This window comes from Zingiber officinale, chromosome 7B (genome assembly GCF_018446385.1).
Source record: "Zingiber officinale cultivar Zhangliang chromosome 7B, Zo_v1.1, whole genome shotgun sequence".
Taxonomy (NCBI): domain Eukaryota; kingdom Viridiplantae; phylum Streptophyta; class Magnoliopsida; order Zingiberales; family Zingiberaceae; genus Zingiber; species Zingiber officinale.
Genome location: NC_055999.1, coordinates 70760909 through 70781547, shown reverse-complemented (window position 1 = coordinate 70781547; position 20639 = coordinate 70760909). Strand labels below are relative to the sequence as shown.

Below are 20639 nucleotides of genomic sequence, written 5' to 3'. Positions count from 1 at the left end.
GAAAGCCGAAGCGGAAGATTGCTCGGGGAGCAAGAGACGAAGTTAGCGAGAAGAACGGCACATGGTGCGTCCGAGGGACTAAGACTGCAGATGAGTACGTCGGCGGACGAGAAGGAAATACGCGGTGATTCCGAGGGACGAGAAGCCGGAGGGAAGCCGGCTCGAGAAGACCGGAAGTTGGGTTCGGGTGAGCCCTTTTCCAGATGCAGAGATCACCCACGCGAGCGGATCCGGAGGAGAAGAATCGGACCGAGGCGGGACTGAACCAGAGAAGAGGTCCCGGACGAAAAAGTCAACATCTGTTGACTTTGGGCTCCGGGCGCCCGGAGCAGCCCTGGGCGCCCGGAATGGCTCCGGGCGCTCAGACCGGGTTATTTGACTAGATCGAGTCAAATCTCGATCTGAACGTTGGGGGATAAAATTTATCCCCCCAGGGTTCCCGGAACCTTTCCAAGCGCCCCGACCAAGGCTATAAATATAGCCTTGGTCCAGAAGCTTTTCATTAATTCAGAACTCAAGCATTCTTTCTACACTTGTACGCTTTTCTGTAGTTTAGCTTCTTTTGTGCACTTCATTGCTGTAAAAGGCTTCTCTGCCAGAAGGAGACACTAGTGCTATGCTTTCTTGGATTAACAACCTCCCGGGTTGTAACCAAGTAAATCTCGGGGTGCCTTTTACTTTTCTGATTTTATTTATTGCTTTTATTTTATGCAAGTATTAGTTTAAGAGTTCGAGAAAGGTTGGTTTATTTTTATTTTCCCAGGGCTATTCAACCCCCCCTTCTAGCCGGCCCAATGGTCCTACAAGTGGTATCAGAGCCGAGATGCTTCAGGAGGACTAACGAAGCAACGAGATGTCAGACCAAGCATCCACCCGCCGAAATACGAAGGGGACTTCGCTATCTTGAAAAAACTGATGCAGGTATTTCTCGCAACAGATATTGAATTAATTTTAACAATGACACTTGGTTTTGAAGCTCTAGAAGGCAAGGAAATAAATCAATGGACAAAAAAGGAGCAGGCCGACTTCGTGGCGAACGGCAAAGCAGATGGTAAATAGGATCGGTAAATAGGACTCCGCGAAGGAACTTTGGGAGAAGTTCCTCGAGTTGCACGAAGGGACGTCCGAGGCCAAGCTCGCCAAAAGAGATCTACTTCGCAATCAGCTCACTAGCTTGCGACTTGGGGAAGATGAGGCAGTTGCACACCTGCACTCGAGAATCAAGGAGATCATCACCGAACTCTCGAATCTCAGAGAAAAGGTAAGTAACCAAGATTCGCTAAGGTACGCTTTAAATTCTTCCTAGAAATATCAAATGGGCATCATTAGTAGATGCCTTTTATATTTCTAAAGATTTAGAAAAGGTTTTGTTAGAAGAATTCTTTTCAACATTTGAAGTGCATGAGTCAAGATGTACAGGAACAAAGGAGCCCAAGAATAACATCACCATCACAGCTTCGAGAGACGAATCTGAGTCGGAATCCTCTCTCGACGAGGAGGCAATAGTAATGATGGTAAGAAGATTCAAGAAACTTTGTAAATCTAGATCTACTAACCATCCACAGGGGAAAAAGAAAAGGACGATCCGCTGCTACCATTGCAAAGAAGAAGGGCATGTCAAGGACAACTGCCCCAAGCTGAAGAACAAGGACAAGAAGAAGGGTAAGAAGCCTATCCAAAAGCGAAAAGCCCTAAAGGCGACGTGGGACGATACGTCGTCAGAATCAGAAGTCGAAGCATTCTCCGGACTTGCTCTAATGGCAAGTCATCAAGACGACGACTGCGAGACAAGCTCTTCCGAAATGAGCATTGAGAGCATCGATGAAGGGGGAGCCACGTCGGAAGAAAGCAGCAGTTCAGGGGGAGAAACGGACAACGAGACTAACAAGCTAAGTCAGGTACGATCTCTTCCTCCCGACAAAATGTTTAAATTCGTTAAACTTTTAACAAAAGATTGCTGCAAATTAGAAAATAAAAATAAAAATTTAAAAATAATTTTGGCTAAATCTTGTCCCTTAGAAGAATTAGACAAATCAAAATTGGAAAATGAAAAATTACAATTAGAAAATCAAAATTTGAAAAATCAAATAGACAACTTGAAAAACTATGCATGTTCATGTAAAGCCAATTTTCGAAGATCTAATTTAAATTGGTACTTTAGATATCACCCGGGACAAATTAGGAACATTTCAAGAAAGTATGTCCCTAAAAACTTTTAAGTTAGCTGGAACCTTTATTGGGTTCCTAAATCTTGCTTAGTTTAAGTTTTAAAATTAAAATTAGCACTTTTCAGTGAGAAAATTAAACAATGAATTTCTCTATGAGGCTTTGTCTAAGGAAGTGGTTGCTGCTCCAATAACCAAGAAGGCCTAGTGCCTCGCCACGACTTGGAAGCCAAAATATTGAAATAAATGTTTAATTAACTTTCTATCAAAGCATTAAAATTAATTAATGTTTTCAAAGTTTTTCAAAATATTTTTTAAAAAATACTTTTACATGAAATTAACTTAGAAATTTTTTTTCTGTATTTTTCCTCTTCGAAATTCTCTTTAATACTTAGAAAACTCTTAGAAAATGTTTTTTTAAGGGTTGTTATGAAATTGAAAATGTCTACTTAAATTTTTTTTTTTTTTGTTTTGGAAATTTTCTTAATGTTTTTGCAAAAATATCTAAGTTAGAATTTTTATTTTCTTCCTTAGAAAATATTACTTAAATTTTTTTTTAAGGATCTCAAAAATTTTCTAAGTCTTTAACCCTTAGATTTTTTCTGGAAACCCCATTTTGTTTGTGATCAAAAGGGGAGAAGGATTAGTATAATCTAAGGAGAGGTAGACCAAAATTTAACTTGTTTTATTTTTTGCACTTAAATTGCAAATTTAGTTAAGAATTAAGTTTATTTTCTGTCTATTTTTACCCTAGCTTAACTTGTGTTGCTCACACCAAAAAAGGAGAGATTGTTGGAACCCCAAGGTTGTTTTGGTGTGATCAACAAGTTAAGTTATGTCTTGTGTGTTTCTAACCTTGTGTTTAAGTGTGCAGGAGCTTAGGAACACAGGTAGTCGAGTGGAAGACGCAGCAAGCAAGAAGGACGGCAGGCCGAGGGACGAGGTACTGCGGAAGAGTACACCGGCAGACGAGAAGGAAGCGTGCGGTGGTTCCGAGGGATGAAAGCCGGAGCGGAAGATTGCTCGGGGAGCAAGAGACGCAGCTAGCGAGAAGGACGGCACGTGGTGCGTTCGAGGGACGAAGACTGCAGTTGAGTACGCCGGTGGACGAGAAGTAAACACGCGGCGATTCCGAGGGTCGAGAAGCCGGAAGGAAGCCCGCTCGAGAAGACCGGAAGTTGGGTTCGGCTGAGCCCTTTTCCGGATGGCAGAGATCACCCACGCGAGCGGATCCGGAGGAGAAAATCAGACTGAGGCGGGACTGAACCAGAGAAGAGGTCCCGGATGAAAAAGTCAACATCTATTGACTTTAGGCTCCGGGGTGCCCGGAGCAGTTCGGGGCGCCTGGAGCAGCCCGGGGTGCCCGGAATGGCTCCGGGCGCTCGGACCAGGATATTTGACCAGATCGAGTCAAATCTCGATCTGAACGTTGGGGGATAAAATTTATCCCCCCAGGGCGCCCGGAACCTTTCTAAGCGCCCCGACCAAGGTTATAAATATAGCCTTGGTCCAGAAGCTTTTCATTAATTCAGAACTCAAGCATTCTTTCTACACTTGTACGCTTTTCTATAGTTTAGCTTCTGTTGTGCGCTTCATTGCTGTAAAAGGCTTCTCCGCCAGAAGGAGACACTAGTGCTACGCTTTCTTGGATTAACAACCTCCCGAGTTGTAACCAAGTAAATCTCGGTGTGCCTTTTACTTTTCTGATTTTATTTATTGCTTTTATTTTATGCAAGTGTTAGTTTAAGAGTTCGAGAAAGGTTGGTTTGTTTTTATTTTCCTAGGGCTATTCAACCCCCCTTCTAGCCGGCCCAACGGTCCTACAACAACAAATACCTATAGGAGGAATTGGTTTAGGCCTCCTGATGGGCTTGGACTTCCTGTGTTCGGCCCGAACACTCAAATCAAGTCCATCAATAATAACTCATACCACTAAAGAGTTATTATTGAACTACCGCACCAATCCCATATTATAATATGAGCTCCTTCTTATCATGAGTGTGTTAATCTTCCCGTGTTTAAGATATCGTATGTCTGTTAATTAAATGAGTTACTGACAACTCAATTAATTAATATCTGATTCCAAGAGTAATACAACTCAACTTAATTATCATGCCGGACTAAGTCTACCTACAGGGTTTACATGATAATCCTTATGAGCTCCTCAAGGGGACATCATCAGCCTAAATAATTAGGACACAGATTCCTTCTATAATCAACAACACACCATATAAATAGTACTATTTCCCAACTCATCGAGCCCATTGATTTAACGAATAAATCCCACTCATTGATAAGTTAAAGAAATAAATACTAAGTATACATGTTTGCTATTATATAGGGATTAAGAGGATGCACATCCATAATAACAGAGTTTTTGTTCTTTTATGTAGTCAGTACAAATCAAACAACCTCAAACGGTCCTGCTCAATGCACACATAGTGTACTAGTGTAATTTTTTAGTCAAGACAGACTAATACCAAATTACACTATAACTGTTCCAATAGTTTATCATAATTCATCTTGGTTGTGAGCTATTATTTATAATTTATAAAGAATCGATAACATGATCTTCTGTGTGGCACCACACATCATGTTATTTACAATATAAATTAAATGGACAACTGCATTGACATATATATAAATATAAAATGCAAACATTTGACTAAAGTATAAATCTTTATGACTAAAATGACTTGAATACCTTAAGTCGAAGGAAACTTGCACTTGAGTAACAATGAGATTTTCATTGACATGAGAACTATATGAAGTCTCATAGTAGGTCATTCAAATAAACTAGTTATCATAACTAGTATCTGTATTTAACTATCAATATCTCAATATCTTCAGCTAGTGAGGAACAAACATTAGATTAGACTAAAGAGTAACCCATGCTAGTCTCACAAAATCAATGATGTCTGAACTTAGCAATTCATCTACTAGGGATTATTTCAATATATTCATAATTACGCATATAAAAATACTCACAAGTTATCATCTAATCATAAGTTCTCTCATATTATGAATCGTATTGTGGACACTCAGTAAATGTAAATGAGTTTAAAATTAAATCATATATATATAAAATATACATTTAATTAGTAAAATTTTATTTATTTAATAAATCAGTACAAATTATAAGACGATTGACACCTCTCGAGTATAACATGAAGGAGAGGAAAGATCATGGTGAGAACTAGACTTTTTGTTGCTGACCGTAGACTATCTCCATGGAAGGGCAAGTAATGTTGCAAATTGGACGGAGTTGAGTGCCACAACATCACGAGTCACGTTGTAAAACTTGCAGTATCTGTGGATTTTGTTGGCACAGAATCGATGAATAGCAAAGGATTTCTCTTTCACTTATCTCTGGATCGGCACTACTGTGCATAGAGGAGGAGAGGAAGACCATGCTTGACGTGAGAACTGGGCTTTCTGTTGCTGGCGGTAGACTATCTCCATGGAGGGGCGACGACTGCTGCAATTGGGAGGGAGTTGAGTGCCACAACATCACGAGTCACGTTGTAAAACTTGACCACTCTAATCTTGACGGATCAACGCCCAACAAAAGTGAGGCGAGTTCTTCCCTACTTGATTTGGAGCACTTGACTTATTTAGATTAAGCTGGAACAACTTCGGTGGCACTCCGATTCCTTCGTTTCTCGGATCTTTAACTCAACTAGCATTTAGACCTTTCTCAAGGAGGGTTCAGTGGAAGAATTCCACACCAGCTTGGCAATCTCTCGAAACTGCATCATTTAGCTCTAGATAATAACGGTATCGAGGGAACGATATCTGAAACAATTGTCCATCTGGGGAATCTTCATTTCCTAGACTTGGGCCTTAACAACATCAATGGTGAGATCCCAGAAAGCATTGGAAACTTGAGTAAAATGCCAGTTTTAGATCTATCTAGCAACAGAATTTTTGAAGCCATACTAGGGACTATCGGCAATCTTACTGCACTGCAGAATCTGGACTTATCAGGCAATCAAATTATTGGGCAGATACCAAATTCAGTAGGAAATCTCCAGCAGTTAGAAGAACTCAGCATGTCTCACAACAACATAAAGTGGATCAGTTCTTAGTTCATTGGGTGGTCTGTACAACTTGAATAGAATCAATTTGCATGATAACAGAATGACAAAGAACTTGTTCGGCTTAATTGGGGTTTCTTTTATTACACAGACAGTGTCATTATAACTGCCAAAGTTTCACAACTCCTTTACTCTAACAACAATCTTTTTGGTGAAATTCCAGAAGAGCTGACAAATCTCCATGGTCGTCATTTCCTCAACTCGTCTTGGAATCATTTCTCAGGAAACATATCGGATGAGATTGATCTCATGAGTGAGCTAGAATCGCTTGATCTTTCAGAGAACCACTTGTCCGGTGAAATTCCTTTAAGCATATCTGCTTTATATTCTCTGAGCATCTTAAATTTATCTTACAACAATCTTATTGGGAGAATACCTATGGGCACTCAACTGCAAACCTTCACCAACTTGTCCTACATGGGCAACCCTCGACTTTGTGGGGAACCATTGCAGATCAAGTGCCCAGGCGACAACCCACCCATTGGAGTTCCAGAAGAAGAGGACATGCATGAAGATGATGAGTATGGTGGAATTTGGTATTTCATTGGTTTTGCTCTTGGATTTGTGTTTGGCTTCTGGGTTTTCATGGGCATAGTTATGATAAAGAGGAATATTAGAATCAAATACATCATACACATTGACAGGATTTGCAGTTGGTTCATGTATATGTAATTGTAATTTAGGTATAAATAACATATATGGAATAAGAGCTTGTGCTCTCATGATGTTAGACCAAGCTTTTTATCTGAATTAAAGTTCGGTTTGCTAAAGTTGTGTGCCAATCATGATATTTGAAACATATCTGGATCTTTTATTGTGTTCTTCCCTCATTACAACCAACAAGAAAGACATCTTCTTTCTCAATTAAATTGTTGAGGTTGTGTGACTTCATCTCAAGAATGTCAATCCTCCCTTGGGAACAATGAAGATGTTGATGTAATATAACATCAATATTAACTTTAAGTAACAAAATAATATTTATTTTAGCATGGTGATGGTAGGATTGCAGACATCGAAGGATAAAATAATTATTTATTTATTTCACAAATTAGAAAAACTAAAATGTTTTTTTTTCACTTTCAAAATTTTTAAGAGGCTCTATGCAAACTACTTCTGCTTGAGATCGTTGACGGCTGAGCAACTAGTAAGTTATCTTCTACATTGACGAAGTCGCCTAATCCTTAAGCAAGAGGAAGAGGGAGAGAGCCGGATCAACTAGAGCGCCTGCGAAGCCTAAGAGGGAAAAGGAGAGTTAGAATGGAGGTCGGGGTGCTTGGCTCATCCACTCCAACGCTCAAGTCATCTTTGGTGGGAGAGAGGGAGAAGATGAAGAATAGTGAATGAGAAAATGCAACGGTTGTGTGTGTGTTTGAGTACCTAGCTTGTAGGAGCGGACTCCCTTTATAACACCACTGGAGAAGGAACAGTGCATCTGTCCTCATTAATTGGATGTAATATCATGTATGATAAGGAAAATGTCATGTCATATCGCTGTCGTATCATATGGTCATGTCGCCCACATTCTGTATGTATAAAAGATCTTGCACTACAAAAAAAAAATCTTGATTCAGGGACAAAAAATTTTCATCCCAAATTTATAACAAATTTAGCGACAAAACAAATCGTTGCTAATTAACAACAAAATTAGCAACAAAAGAGTCTTGTTGTAAATTAGCAACAAAGTATATTTTGTTGCCAAATTCGTTGCCAATCAACAAAGAAATTTGATATTTGTTGCAAATTCTACGATGAATTCTGAATTCATCATAGAAACTTGTGACATATATGTTAGGGTTGTAAGGTTACAAACAATGTCCCACATTGAAAACACATGGGAAAGATCACGGGCTTATAAGAAAAAGATATCTCCATTGGTATGAGGGCTTTTGGGTATAACCCAACAATAAAATCATGAGGGCTTAAGTTCAAAGTGGACAATATCATGTCATTATGGAGATATCTAAATTCCTTCAGTCCTAACAATTGGTATTAGAGTTCGGACTTCCAAAAGGTCTAACCGTCAACTATCCACAAGAACTATGATACAATCAAGCCATGTGAGTAGAATATTGACCTCGAATAACGAAAGTGTGAGCTCTCATGTCCAAGATCAAGAGAACTAGACACTAGGAAGGAAGTCCTAGTGGACAACCAAGTAGAGAAGCCCTAGTAAGTCAGTAGAACTGAGGACAAAGGAAGTCCTAATAGGTCAAGTAGACTGAGGGGCAGGAAAACCTAGTAGGTTTGTTGGACCGAGGGGCAGGAAGACTTGGTGGGTGGAGGATCAGACGCCTAATGGATAGGCTTTCTACTTAAGGGAGGCCTTGTGATCCTTCATTTGAAGGGAGAATTGTTGGGGTTGCAATGTTACAAATAAAGTTTCACATTGAAAACATAAAGGAAAGATCATGGTTTATAAGAGAAGGATATTTCCATTGGTATGAGACCTTTTAGGTAAAGTCCAAAAATAAAACCATGAGGACTTAGGTCTAAAGTGGACAATATCATACCATTATGGAGATATCTAAATTCCTTCAATACTAACAATGTTAGATATGACCCTTAAATAATAATTATATAATAAGTGTTAGTTGGAAAATAATCATATTGAATTTTCTAAGGGGATAACTTTATTAGGTTTTGAGAAAATCTGTTTGGAATATCACTTAAGTGGGAGTGGATTGATTCCATTAATCTAAGGTTTAATTAATTATAAAAACCTAGGTTTCATTATTTAATCCTATTTCTATTCGTCGATTACCTTTCTTCTTCACCCGACTCCCTTCATCCACTCAAGCTCCTGATGTGCGTAGATTATATACACTTATTATGCATGTTTTTACGCATATTCATATATTTTACGCATGATTTGTCTATGTACTTTTATATTCCCTGTCTTACTTTCAGCATAATTATTCCCTTTGTTCGGAGATCTGCTCTTTATACATTTTCTCTTAACAGGAGTCAAATGTGGAGAGAAAGCGATGTTCATGGTCAATCCAGATAGCAACCAAAGGCAAACAACATTGGTCATGTGATCCACACGATCATGTCAAAGAAGCAAGGAGAAAAATGACTTTGGTCGTGTGGTGCACACTGCCCAGTGTGGCTTCACCAGAGAGGGAGCAAGGCATGGCCATGTGGCCTTCACACGGCCGTGTCACTCAAGCAGAATATCAAGAGCATGGCCGTGTAGATCCACATGGTCGTGCAACATCTCCAGAGAGCAAGCATAGGTTGGTTGTGTAGATCCACACGATCGTGCAAGATTTCCATAGAGCAAAAATGGTCAGGCCGTGTGAGACACATGACCGTGTAGGCCATCCAGAGACAAAGCAGAACACGACCGTGTGACCTCCACACGGCCGTGTCACCCTAGCTGAGAGTAGAATGCAGGAGGTCGTGTGAGAGCCACACAGTCGTGTCACGGGCCATGTGAGGCCCGTGCCCCAGGTCAATTAAAGGGGGTTTCTTCCCCTTTCTTGAGGACGAGGCTCTCCCTTTGGGGAGATCCAACTTGGTGCTATTCTCCATCATCTCCAGCCTTGATCAGCTGATCCGAGGCCATCTCCTTCTCCACATCGACTCTAGAAGCTCAGGATTGGTTCCGAAGATCACTCGTTGCCATTGGATAAGCATTTCTCTTCTCTTCTCTCTTGGATTTGGGATTTGAATGCTTGTAATCTTTATGTCTTCGGATCTTATTTCTCGTGCCATGGAGTAGATCTATTGTTCTAGGATTAAGGGAGTAATTATGGTGTAATTTAATGTAAAAACTCATAGATATGTCAATTTCCTATCTCAATGATGTTAGCATGTTTTGTATCTATTTGATCTTGTATGGATTCGTGTGTGTGGACTTAATTACCATATTTGATTGAATATTTGTGATACTTCTGGATCCCGTAGAGGGATACCTTAGGTCGTATGACCGAGGGATGCTAGTGACAGACAGTCCCACTAATGAACATCTAGGGTGTCATCTTGAAAGGTGAAGCAAGTTTCTACAAGGAGGTGGGATGGATGAATGTAATATTTATCTTCATCATTATGTACATTAAGTAGAGATGTGTTTCTGTGTTGTATGACCGAGGGATGCTAGTGACAGGCAGTTCGGCTAACAGACTTCATAGGAATCATATCTATTTAGTGGCTAGTGAAGTCGATCAAAGTCCGTTGCCGGTTGTCTTCTACAGGAGATAACCGGCAACTTCCTACAATTGCATGTTAATTGAGGATATTAGTTGGTGGATCATCTTACATTGATTAATATCACAATGAAACTGAACTCTTAGAACACCCGCAAAAACCAAAGTTCTCATTTACTTTCTTATTTATATTTCTACTTTCTTGCTCAACACAATTTTTATCTGATTGATTATTTAGCTAACTCTTCATAAGACATCTCTAGTACTTGTAACTAGTCCCTGTGGGATCGATATCTTTTTATTACTGATGATGAAATCCTACACTTGTGGTTGAGTAACAAGTTTTTGACGTCGTTACCGGGGACTGCGTCTATAACATTAAAGATAATCATTTGAGTTAGACTAAACTTTTCTTTCTTTTCTATTACATACTTGTGTAACTAGTCTTAGAAATTCTATTTTTGCAATTTTACCTTGCATTCCTTATTTGTAATTCAAATTCTGCATTCATTATTTCCAGCACTTCAGTTTAATTTTCTCTTAAATTCTGTGATAAAATATTTAGAATCTTGTTCTTATATGTGTAGATCTAACTTTGAAGGAGATCTATTACCTCTTAATCCTGAGATTGACAGAACTTTTCATAGAAGAAAATCTTGCAAAGACATTAAGAAGAACAAGAACATTCAGTTATGACAAACAAACCATTGAAGGTTTACGCAGCACCATATGCACGAGGGCTTCGGTCTAGCATCACAAGGCCATCCATTGAAGCCAATAATTTTGAAATAAAGCTTGCGATAATCACTATGGTACAATAGAACCAATTTGGGGGCGGACCACATGAAGATCCGAATCAACACCTTGAAGTTTTTTATGAAATCTGCAGTACAATGAAAATGAACGATGTTCCAGCAGAAGCAATAAGACTACTATTGTTTGGGTTTTCTTTGAGAGATAGAGTCAAACAATGGCTAAATTCTTTGCCAGCAAATAGCATATCCACTTGGGAGCAATGTGAGCAACAATTTCTAGATAAATTCTATCCTCCTAGCAAAACTAGTCATATAAGAAATTTGATAGCAAGCTTCAGACTGTCAGACTCAGAATCATTATTTAAAGCGTGGGATAGATTTAATAATATTCTCAGACAATGCCCACATCATGGACTTGAAAAATAGCTAGTGCTACATGCATTTTATAATGACATCAACTACCATACAAAAGTGTCTCTAGATTCTACAGCTAGAGGGGCACTGATGAATAAAAGCTTAGATGTGGTCGAAGACATTATTGAAAGTGTAGCACAAAATCATCATCAGTGGACATCAGAAAGAAGTGGAGGCTATTCATCTGCAAACCCAATTAAAGCATCAGGAAAATTTGAGGTAGATACAATCACTTTGATGTCTACAAAGCTGGATGCTCTTATCAAACAATTGGAAAATACTGGGACAAATACAAGCACGGTCAATGTCATAGTATGTGTATGTGAAACATGTGGAAGCACATATCACGCTCAAGATTCATGCCCATTAGGAACCTTATCTGCACAAATTAATCAACTTGAGCAGTGTGATACTATTGTAAATTTCAATCAACTTGAGCAACCAACCCCACTCAGGCCGTGTGGATTCGCACGACCATGTGGGGGCAACCAGAGCTTAACTCAAACGAGGTCATGCCAATTGGCATAGCAGTGCCTAACCTCCATAGACCAACCTCGTTGGGGTCGTGTGGATTCCTGACAGTCGTATGCTAGACTCTAGAGGCCAACAAGCTTTGGCCGTGCCCGAGGGGCATGACCATGGCACAACCCCTGGCATTGGTCGTGCCACCTCTATAAATGGGGGTTTCTCCCCCATTTGAGGGAGGAAGTTTTCCCCCCTTTAGGGAAGATGATCCAAGCTCAGATCTGGTGTCTCAGAGACCTCGAATGGACAATCCAAGGCCAGATTCTAGCTCTCCATGGGTGTAATTGGAAGGATTAATCTAGAGATTACTCATTGGTACTCGCTAAGTCTCTTCTTCTCTTCTTTCTTGATTTAAATGTTAAGGCTTATTTCTCTTGTCTTTGGATTAGATTCCCTTCTTGTTATGGAGTAGATTTCCTATTCTAGGGATTAGGAAGTATGTGTGATGTGGATTTTGATGTAAAACTCTTGGATTACACCAATGCCCTGCATAAATGATGTTTTCATTCTTGTTCTTGTTAAATCTAATGTGTATGTGTGGATTTGTGCTTATTTCTCATGTTAGATTTGATGGATGTGTATGGATTGTTAACTTTGTATGGATTGATCTCTAGATTGTATAACTAGGGGGTCCTAGTGATAAAGATTCCCTCTTAACAGGACATCTAACAATAGATCTAGATGAAGGAAGCAATTCTCCCATAAGGGAGATTTAGCTGCACTTAATGGGTTTTCCCTAATCCCGTGCTCATAAGTGATTTGAGTGATTTAAGAATCTATGACCGGGGATCCTAGTGACAAGGATTCCCTCTCAACCAGACTTCTTAGATTACCCTCTCCATTTAGGAGCATAGGATAACAATAGGTATAACACTCTAACACATAGCCGCAGATTAGTGTTGGGACTTTGGTTAGGCTTACTACATGTATGAGAATTGATGATACGAAATTGGTGATTCAAGCATATTAAGTTCCATTACATTGAAACCAAACCCCTGAGAACATGTCACCAATCAAGACTTCCTCACTCTTTATCTTTAGTTCACTTTATTCTGTTTCTACACTTTACTTTTGTTCAAGACACTTCTTCAAGAATTTGTTAGTTTAACTAATTTGAGGTGAGAGTCTTTGAGTGTTCCCAATCCCTGTGGGATAGATATTTTTATTACTAACGACGTAGCCATGCACTTGCGGCTTCGTAACAAGTTTTTTAGTGTTCCCGGATAACCGTGCCAAAACTTGTTATGAAGCCACAAGTACACGGCTATGTCATCAGTAATAAATATATCAATCGCATAAGGATTAGGATCGCTCAAAGACTCTTGATCACTTCAAATTAGCTAAACTAAGGAATTCTTAAAGAAGTGTTTTGAATAAAAGTAGCTTGTAGAAACAGAATAAAGTGAACTAAAGATAAAGAGTGAGAAAGTCTTGATTGGTGACATGTTCTAGGGGTTATGGTTTCAGTGTGATGAAACTTAATGTGCTTGAATCACCCATTTCCTATCATCAATTCTCATACATGTAGGAAGTCTAACCAAAGTCCCAACACTAATCCACGACTATGTGTTGGAGTGTTATCCCTGTTGTCATCCTATGCTCCTAAATGGATAAGATAATCTAAGAAGTCTGGTTAAGAGGGAATCTCTGTCACTAGGACCTCCCAGTCATACATTCCTAAATCACTCAAATCACTTACGAGCACTGGATTAGGGAAAACCCATTATGTGCAGCTAAGTCTTCCTTATGGGAGAATTGCTTCCTTCATCTAGATCTATCCCTAGATGTCCGGTTAAGAGGGAATCCTTGTCACTAGGGCCCCCCCTCCGAATTATACAATCTAGAGATCAATCCATACAAAGTCAACAATCTACACACATCTATCAAATCTAACATGAGAAATAAGCACAAATCCACACAAACACATTAGATTTAACAAGAACAAGAATGAAAACATCATTTAAGTTGGCATTAGCATAATCCAAGAGTTTTACATCAAAATCAACATCACACGTACTCCCTAATCCAAGGTTGTTAGGAAATCTACTCCATAACAAGAAGGGAATTGAATCGAAAGACAAGAGAAATAAGCCTCAACATTCAAATCTAGAAAGAAGAGAAGAAGAGATTTAGTGAGTGTTGATGATTGATCTTCGGATTAATCCTTGCTAATGGAGCGATGGAGAGCTAGAATCCGGCCTTCGATCGTCCATTTGAGGTCTCTGAGACACCAAATATAAGCTTATATCATATTCCTCAAAGGGGGAAAAACTTCCTCCCTCAAATGGGGGAGAAACCCCCATTTATAGAGGTGGCACGACCAATGCCATGACCGTGCCCCTTGGGCACGACCAAACCTTATTGGCCTCTAGAGTGTGGCGCATGACCATGTGGAATACACACAGCCCCAGTGAAGTTGGTCTCTAGAGGTTAGGCATGGTCGTGCCAATTGGGATGACCTCGTTTGTGATAAGCTCTAGTTGTCCCGCACGACCATGTGAATCCACATAGCCTAAGTGGGGTTGGATGTTGGCTGACCCGCACTACAGTGCCTGGGTGCAAGGCTAATCTCTCGTTGCTCCCTGGTGAAGAAGCACAGTCGTGCCAAGAGGCACGTCCCTGCTCTGCTCTTTTCTCCACAAGGTGCTCCTTAGCGCATTTCCACTCTGTTTCTGTCCCAAAAGCATTTTTGTCACAAGAAAATATACAAGAGAAGATCGCCGAACCAAAAGAGTAATTATGCTAAAATAATGATCAAAGGAAGTGCAAATATATAGAACATACTCAAGATAAAACTCTGAATGTGAGATAAAGTATTTATAATTGTGTATGTAAACTACGTACATCAGTAGGATTGCAGGCAGATAAGGATAAAATAATTATTTCTTTATTTCGCAAACTAGAAAAACTAAAATGTTGTTTTTCACTTTCAGTTTTTTTTAAAGGCTCTATGCAAGCTGTTTTTGTTTGAGATCATCGACGGTTGAGTCACTAGTAAGCTATCTTCTACATTGACAAAGTGGCCAAATCCTTAAGGAAGAGAAGGAGGGAAGGAGCTGGATCAACTAAAGCGCCTGTGAATTCTGAGAGGGTAAACGAGAGTTAGAATAGAGGCCGGGATGCCTTGGCTCATCCACTCTGACACTCAAGTCAATCTTTGGCGGGGGAGAGGGAGAAGATGAAGGACATTGAATGAGGAACTGCAACAATTGTGTGCATGTGTGCGTACCTAGCTTGTAGGAGTGAACTCCCTTGTATAACACTGTGAATGTTGTTAACCACAGCGTGTGTCACATGAATGTCTTATGACTTTCAACAGCTTGCAATTGTGCAGTATGTGATGCGTGCCGTGGATAGAATAATTGTGCGTTGTGAAAAGTCAAATTTGGTGTAGTGAGGACAGATGCATACACTTTTCCTTCTCCAACGGTGTTATACAAGGGAGTTCGCTCCTATGAGCCAAGTACTCACACACACACACACACAATTGTTGCATTTCCTCATTCAGTGTTCTTCATCTTCTCCCTCTTCCTTGCCAAAGATTGACTTGAGAGTTGAAGTGGATGAGCTAGGGCATCTCGACCTTTATTCTAAATCTCTTTTACCCTCTCAAGCTTTGCAGGCGCTCTAGTTGATCCAACTCCCTCCCTCCCTCTCTTCCTTAAGGATTTAGTGACTTTGTCAATGTAGAAGATAGCTCACTGGTGACTCAACCGTCGACGACCTCAAACAAAAATAGTTTGCATAGGTCTCATTAATTGGACATTATATCATAATAAGGAAAATGTCACGTCGTATCGTTGTCGTATCATATAGTCACGTCACCCACATTCTATATTTATAAAAGATCTTGTAGATGTCTTTCTTATTGGTTGTAATGAGGGAAGAACACAATAGAAGATCAAGATCTGTTCCAAATATCATGATTAGCACACAACTTTAAACCATGCAAACCCAACTATAATTCAGAAAAAAAAAAAGCTTGGTCAAACATTATTAGAGCACAAGCTCTTATTCCATATATGCTATTTATAGCTAAATTATGATTACATATGCATGAACCAACTACAAATCCTATCAATGAGTAGGATGTATTTGATTCTAATGCTCCTCTTGATCATAACTATGCCCATGAATACCCAGAAGCCAAATACAAATCCAGGAGCAAAGCCAATGAAATACCAAATTCCTCCATACTCGTCATCTTCGTGCATGTCCTCTTCTTCTGGAACTCCAATGGGTGGGTTGTCGCCTGGGCACTTGATCTGTAATAGTTCCCCACAAAGCCGAGGGTTGCCCATGTAGGACAAGTTGGTGAAGGTTTGCAGCTGAGTGCCCATAGGTATTCTCCCAATAAGATTGTTGTAGGATAAATTTAAGATGCTTAGAGAATATAAAGTAGATATGCTTAAAGGAATTTCACCGGACAAGTGGTTCTTTGAAAGATCAAGCGATTCTAGCTCACCCATGAGACCAATCTCATCTGGTATGTTTCCTGAGAAATGATTCCAAGACAAGTTGAGGAAACGAAGGCCATGCAGATTTGTCAGCTCTTCTGGAATTTCACCAAAAAGATTGTTGTTAGAGAGGTCAATGCTAGTGACAAGCGAAAGCGTCCTAGTGTAAAGGAGTTGTGAACCTTTGGCAGTTATAATGACACTGTCTGTGTAATAAGAGGAACCCCGATTAAGCGGAACAAGTTCTTTATCATTCTGGCGTGTTGCCATGGAGATGAACTTACCAAAACTCGGAGGCAAAGGATCAGATAGGCTATTGTGAGCAAGGTCTAGCACTTGGAGAGAAGGGCATAATGAGAGCTGCCATGGGATTTCACCACTCAATTTATTTGACCTTAGAGAAAGAACTCGAAGCGACAGCAAACTCCATCCGATCCAACTGGGTATGCCACCCGACAACTCATTCAAGCTCAAATCGATAACCGTGAGTTCCCTGCATTGTTGCAAGGTTGAGCGAATTGCGCCAGTGAGGTTATTGTTACTCAAGTGCAGTGATTGGAGCATGTTCAGAAGCCCAAGCGTTGCGGGAATGCCACCGGATAAAATGTTGCTCGAAACATCCATGATAATCAGGTATGGTGAATTGCTCCAACAATCTGGGAGTGCTCCAGATAAACCATTGTTGGCAAGGTTCACAATTTGCAGATATGTTGTACAAATGGAGGATGGAATGCTTCCATTTAATCTATTATCAGACAAAAGAATAAAGCCAAGGTTATCACCCGCCAAGCTTTCTGGAATTGGTCCAGATAATGAATTGTGAGAGAGGTCCAGATATAGACCAACATAAGGCATTCTCGGTATGAAGCCTTCCAAGTTGTTGTAACCTAAATCAAATATTCTCACAAGCCCGAAGCATTCTAAAGAGCTTGGCAACACCCCTCTCATGTGATTGTGAGAAACATTCAGCCGCATGAGTGGCGTGCACAAGCTCCAAAACCATTCTGGAAAAAAGTCTGATATCCCAGTATTCGATATGTCCAGCGAGTTTAATCTGTTTTGGTTCTGCAGCCATGGAGGAAACTTGGGTCCCAAGTTGCAAGATCCCATTGCGATTACATTTGCATGAAATGGAGGAAGCCAACCACTGCTCGCGTTGACTGACAAATTGTTGTGAGATAGATCCATACTGAGTAAACTTGTGAGATTGGCAAAGTGTGCTTCTGTGAGGCCTCCAACCAAATAGTTTGAAGACAGATTTAATAACAATAGTTGGGAAAGTTTTCCCAAAGAAGTTGGGATTGAGCCATTCAATGAATTGGAACCAAGGTCAAGTTGAACCAACCTCTGAAGCTTTTCCATGTGAATTGGTAAAGGGCCACTGATTTCATTGTTCTGCAGGCTGAGGGAAAGCCTAATATCGTTTCTGCATCTCGACAATTGCTCAAAAAATTCAGCAAGCTCCCCTGTTATTCTGTTATCACGCAAATCGATTCTATTCATGTTGCACATACCTCCCAATGAACTGGGAACTGATCCACTTATGTTATTGTGAGACATACTGACTTCTTCTAACTGCCGGAGATTTCCAACTGAATTTGGTATCTGCCCACTAATTTGATTGCCTGACAAGTCCAGATTCTGCAGTGCAGCCAGATTGCCGATACTCCCTGGTATGGCTCCAAAAATTCTGTTGCTAGACAGATCTAAAACTGACAGTTTACTCAAATTTCCAATGCTTTCTGGGATCTCACCACTGATGTTGTTAAGGCCCAAGTCAAGGAACTGAAGATTCCCAAGAAGGACAATTGTTTCAGATATCGTTCCCTCGATACCGTTATTATCTAGAGCCAAATGATGCAGTTTCGAGAGATTGCAAAGCTGGTAAGGAATTCTTCCACTGAACCCTCCTTGAGAAAGGTCTAAATGCTCTAGTTGAGTTAAAGATCCGAGAAACGTAGGAATCCGAGCACCACCGAAGTTGTTCCCGCTTAAATCTAAAAAAGTCAAGTGCTCCAAATCAAGTAGGGAAGAACTCACCTCACTTTTGTTGGGCGTTGATCCGTCGAGATAAGAGAGGTCGAGTTTTACAACGTGACTCGTGATGTTGTGGCACTCAACTCCCTCCCATTTGCAACAGTCCTCGCCCCTCCATGAAGATAGTCTACCGTCAGCAACAGAAAGCCCAGATCTCACGTCGAGCAGGGCCTTCCTCTCCTTCTCCATGCACAGTTGCGCCGTTGCAGAGGCAAATAAAAGAGACATCCAGAAGAGACAGAAAAGAGGGTTAGGCGAAGCAGCAGCATTCCAAGCCATGAACTCTTGCACAAGAATCCGAAAAGTGCAATCTGAACAATATTGTGTTCTTTGCTCTTTCTGTAGGCATTTCTAATAATGTTGGTCCACGAAAGTGACTCTACAATTATGCATTCGCTATCTTTATTGGAAAATTTTCTGTAACAAGAAAAATTCAAACATTTTTTTCTCTCTGCACAATTATTTCGTAAGATCCCAGAAAGTGTTGGAATCTCAAAGACTCGAAAGATTGACTCTTCTCCTGCTACTAAAGGTGTAACAGCTGAAAGCATCGGTATCTTCAGTAGAAAGTCATACATTGATGTCCATATCTGGTACCCACCATATAATGTACGACCTTATCTTGGTCCGTTTTAATTTTCAATATTTATAATTATAAATCAGTCATATTATCTTAAAATTGACTGAATTTGTATTTATATTGGAGACAATTCCTTTCAGTGTGGTGGAACAAATTTCAATCAATTTTTCATTTACTTTTCCAACACGTTTTGCTTGGTCCAGTCTTGCCGACCACTCTCATTCCTCCTCTTCATCCAATCCATACAGTTTATTCATTCGATCTAATATATTTGACTTATTCAATTTGTCCAGCATGCCTTGTTCACACTCTAACAATCTCGATCTATCCAGTTTCCCTAGCATACTCCATTTGTTTGATACACTTCACATATTCATCTACTGTGTACTTCGTTATCGCTTTAGGAGGATGAGTTTATGCCTATATCAGCTTAAGAGAATTAGGCGCAGTGTTTTTTTTTTTACACTAATTAAGAAATTAACGTTGATGTTATATTGCATCAGCAGCATCTTCACAGCCAAGTAAGGAGGGAAGATAATGTAATAGGTACGAAAGTAGATATCTTCTTGTTGCAACTATTGGTTCTAAAGATGAAAAATATAAAAAATATGAAATATGTAAAATTTATCATGAATTTCCGTAGTAAATCTTGATCTACGCTTATCGTCTGAAAAATGATCACAAGCGAATCGAAAAGTTCTTCAAGATTCCACGAGCCAAATCCCTCACTAGTGGATGTTCCTCTTGCTGATTACTTGCTCACCACTTCATCCCTTTTGATTCCTTGGATGCCTCATATATAAAGGCGAGGAAGATGTAGAGTCACTCATAAAAGAGAAATGGGAAGAGACACCCTTTCATCTTTGTAACTCTTACATCACCCACTCGTTTAAGTTAATTCATAAAGGTTAACCAGTCACAAAGACTATGTAAATCGCATAGAGTACTATATTATAATCACATCACAAAGACCAGAGCAAAATATTAATTAGTCACAAAAATTAAATAAGAACATCCAATCCATACTTTAGAGAAAATGATTCGTGCAACAACAAACATATTGAACTATTATTGATAAGAAGATTACTATACCTTACATAGCTGCTCTTTAGAATGAATCAGAGACATCAATAATTTATTTTTACCCAAATTAAATTATTTATATCAATGCAAACATCTTTAATCCCTCGTAACGATAATTATATCGAGAGCATTTTTAATATTCAATATTCACAATAATTTCTATACATAATAGAAATGAGTTGACCAGTGAATAACATCAAAAGATGTAAATCTATTTAATTTTCTTTCTTAGCTCACTACAATAAAAACCCTCATAGACATCGGTAGAACAACAACGGTTTTAAGCAAAAACCGATGTCTTTGAGTATTTTACACCGGTTTTTGGAAAAATTGGTGTCTATGAGCGCAGATTTTCGCTCATAGACATCGATTTTTTAG

At 39.6% G+C, this 20639-nt stretch overlaps 2 protein-coding genes and 1 non-coding gene across 3 annotated transcripts; 1 reads left to right on the top strand and 2 right to left on the bottom strand.

The window, feature by feature from the left end:
* The first annotated feature begins 5575 nt into the window (after positions 1-5575).
* LOC122004418 (receptor-like protein EIX2) lies at positions 5576-6934 on the top strand. Its single transcript, XM_042559309.1, has 3 exons — positions 5576-5740; positions 5849-6245; positions 6354-6934. The coding sequence occupies exons 1-3, from the start codon at positions 5576-5578 to the stop codon at positions 6932-6934; spliced, it is 1143 nt and encodes a 380-aa protein (XP_042415243.1).
* A 4537-nt stretch (positions 6935-11471) lies between these two features.
* LOC122007547 lies at positions 11472-11581 on the bottom strand. Its single transcript, XR_006119025.1, has one exon. It is a non-coding gene; the product is annotated as a small nucleolar RNA R71 (small nucleolar RNA).
* A 4585-nt stretch (positions 11582-16166) lies between these two features.
* LOC122005964 (receptor-like protein EIX2) lies at positions 16167-18949 on the bottom strand. Its single transcript, XM_042561236.1, has 2 exons — positions 16528-18949; positions 16167-16432 (listed from the first exon to the last, which is right to left on the bottom strand). The coding sequence occupies exons 1-2, from the start codon at positions 18875-18877 to the stop codon at positions 16305-16307; spliced, it is 2478 nt and encodes an 825-aa protein (XP_042417170.1). The 5' UTR covers positions 18878-18949; the 3' UTR covers positions 16167-16304.
* Positions 18950-20639: the final 1690 nt, after the last annotated feature.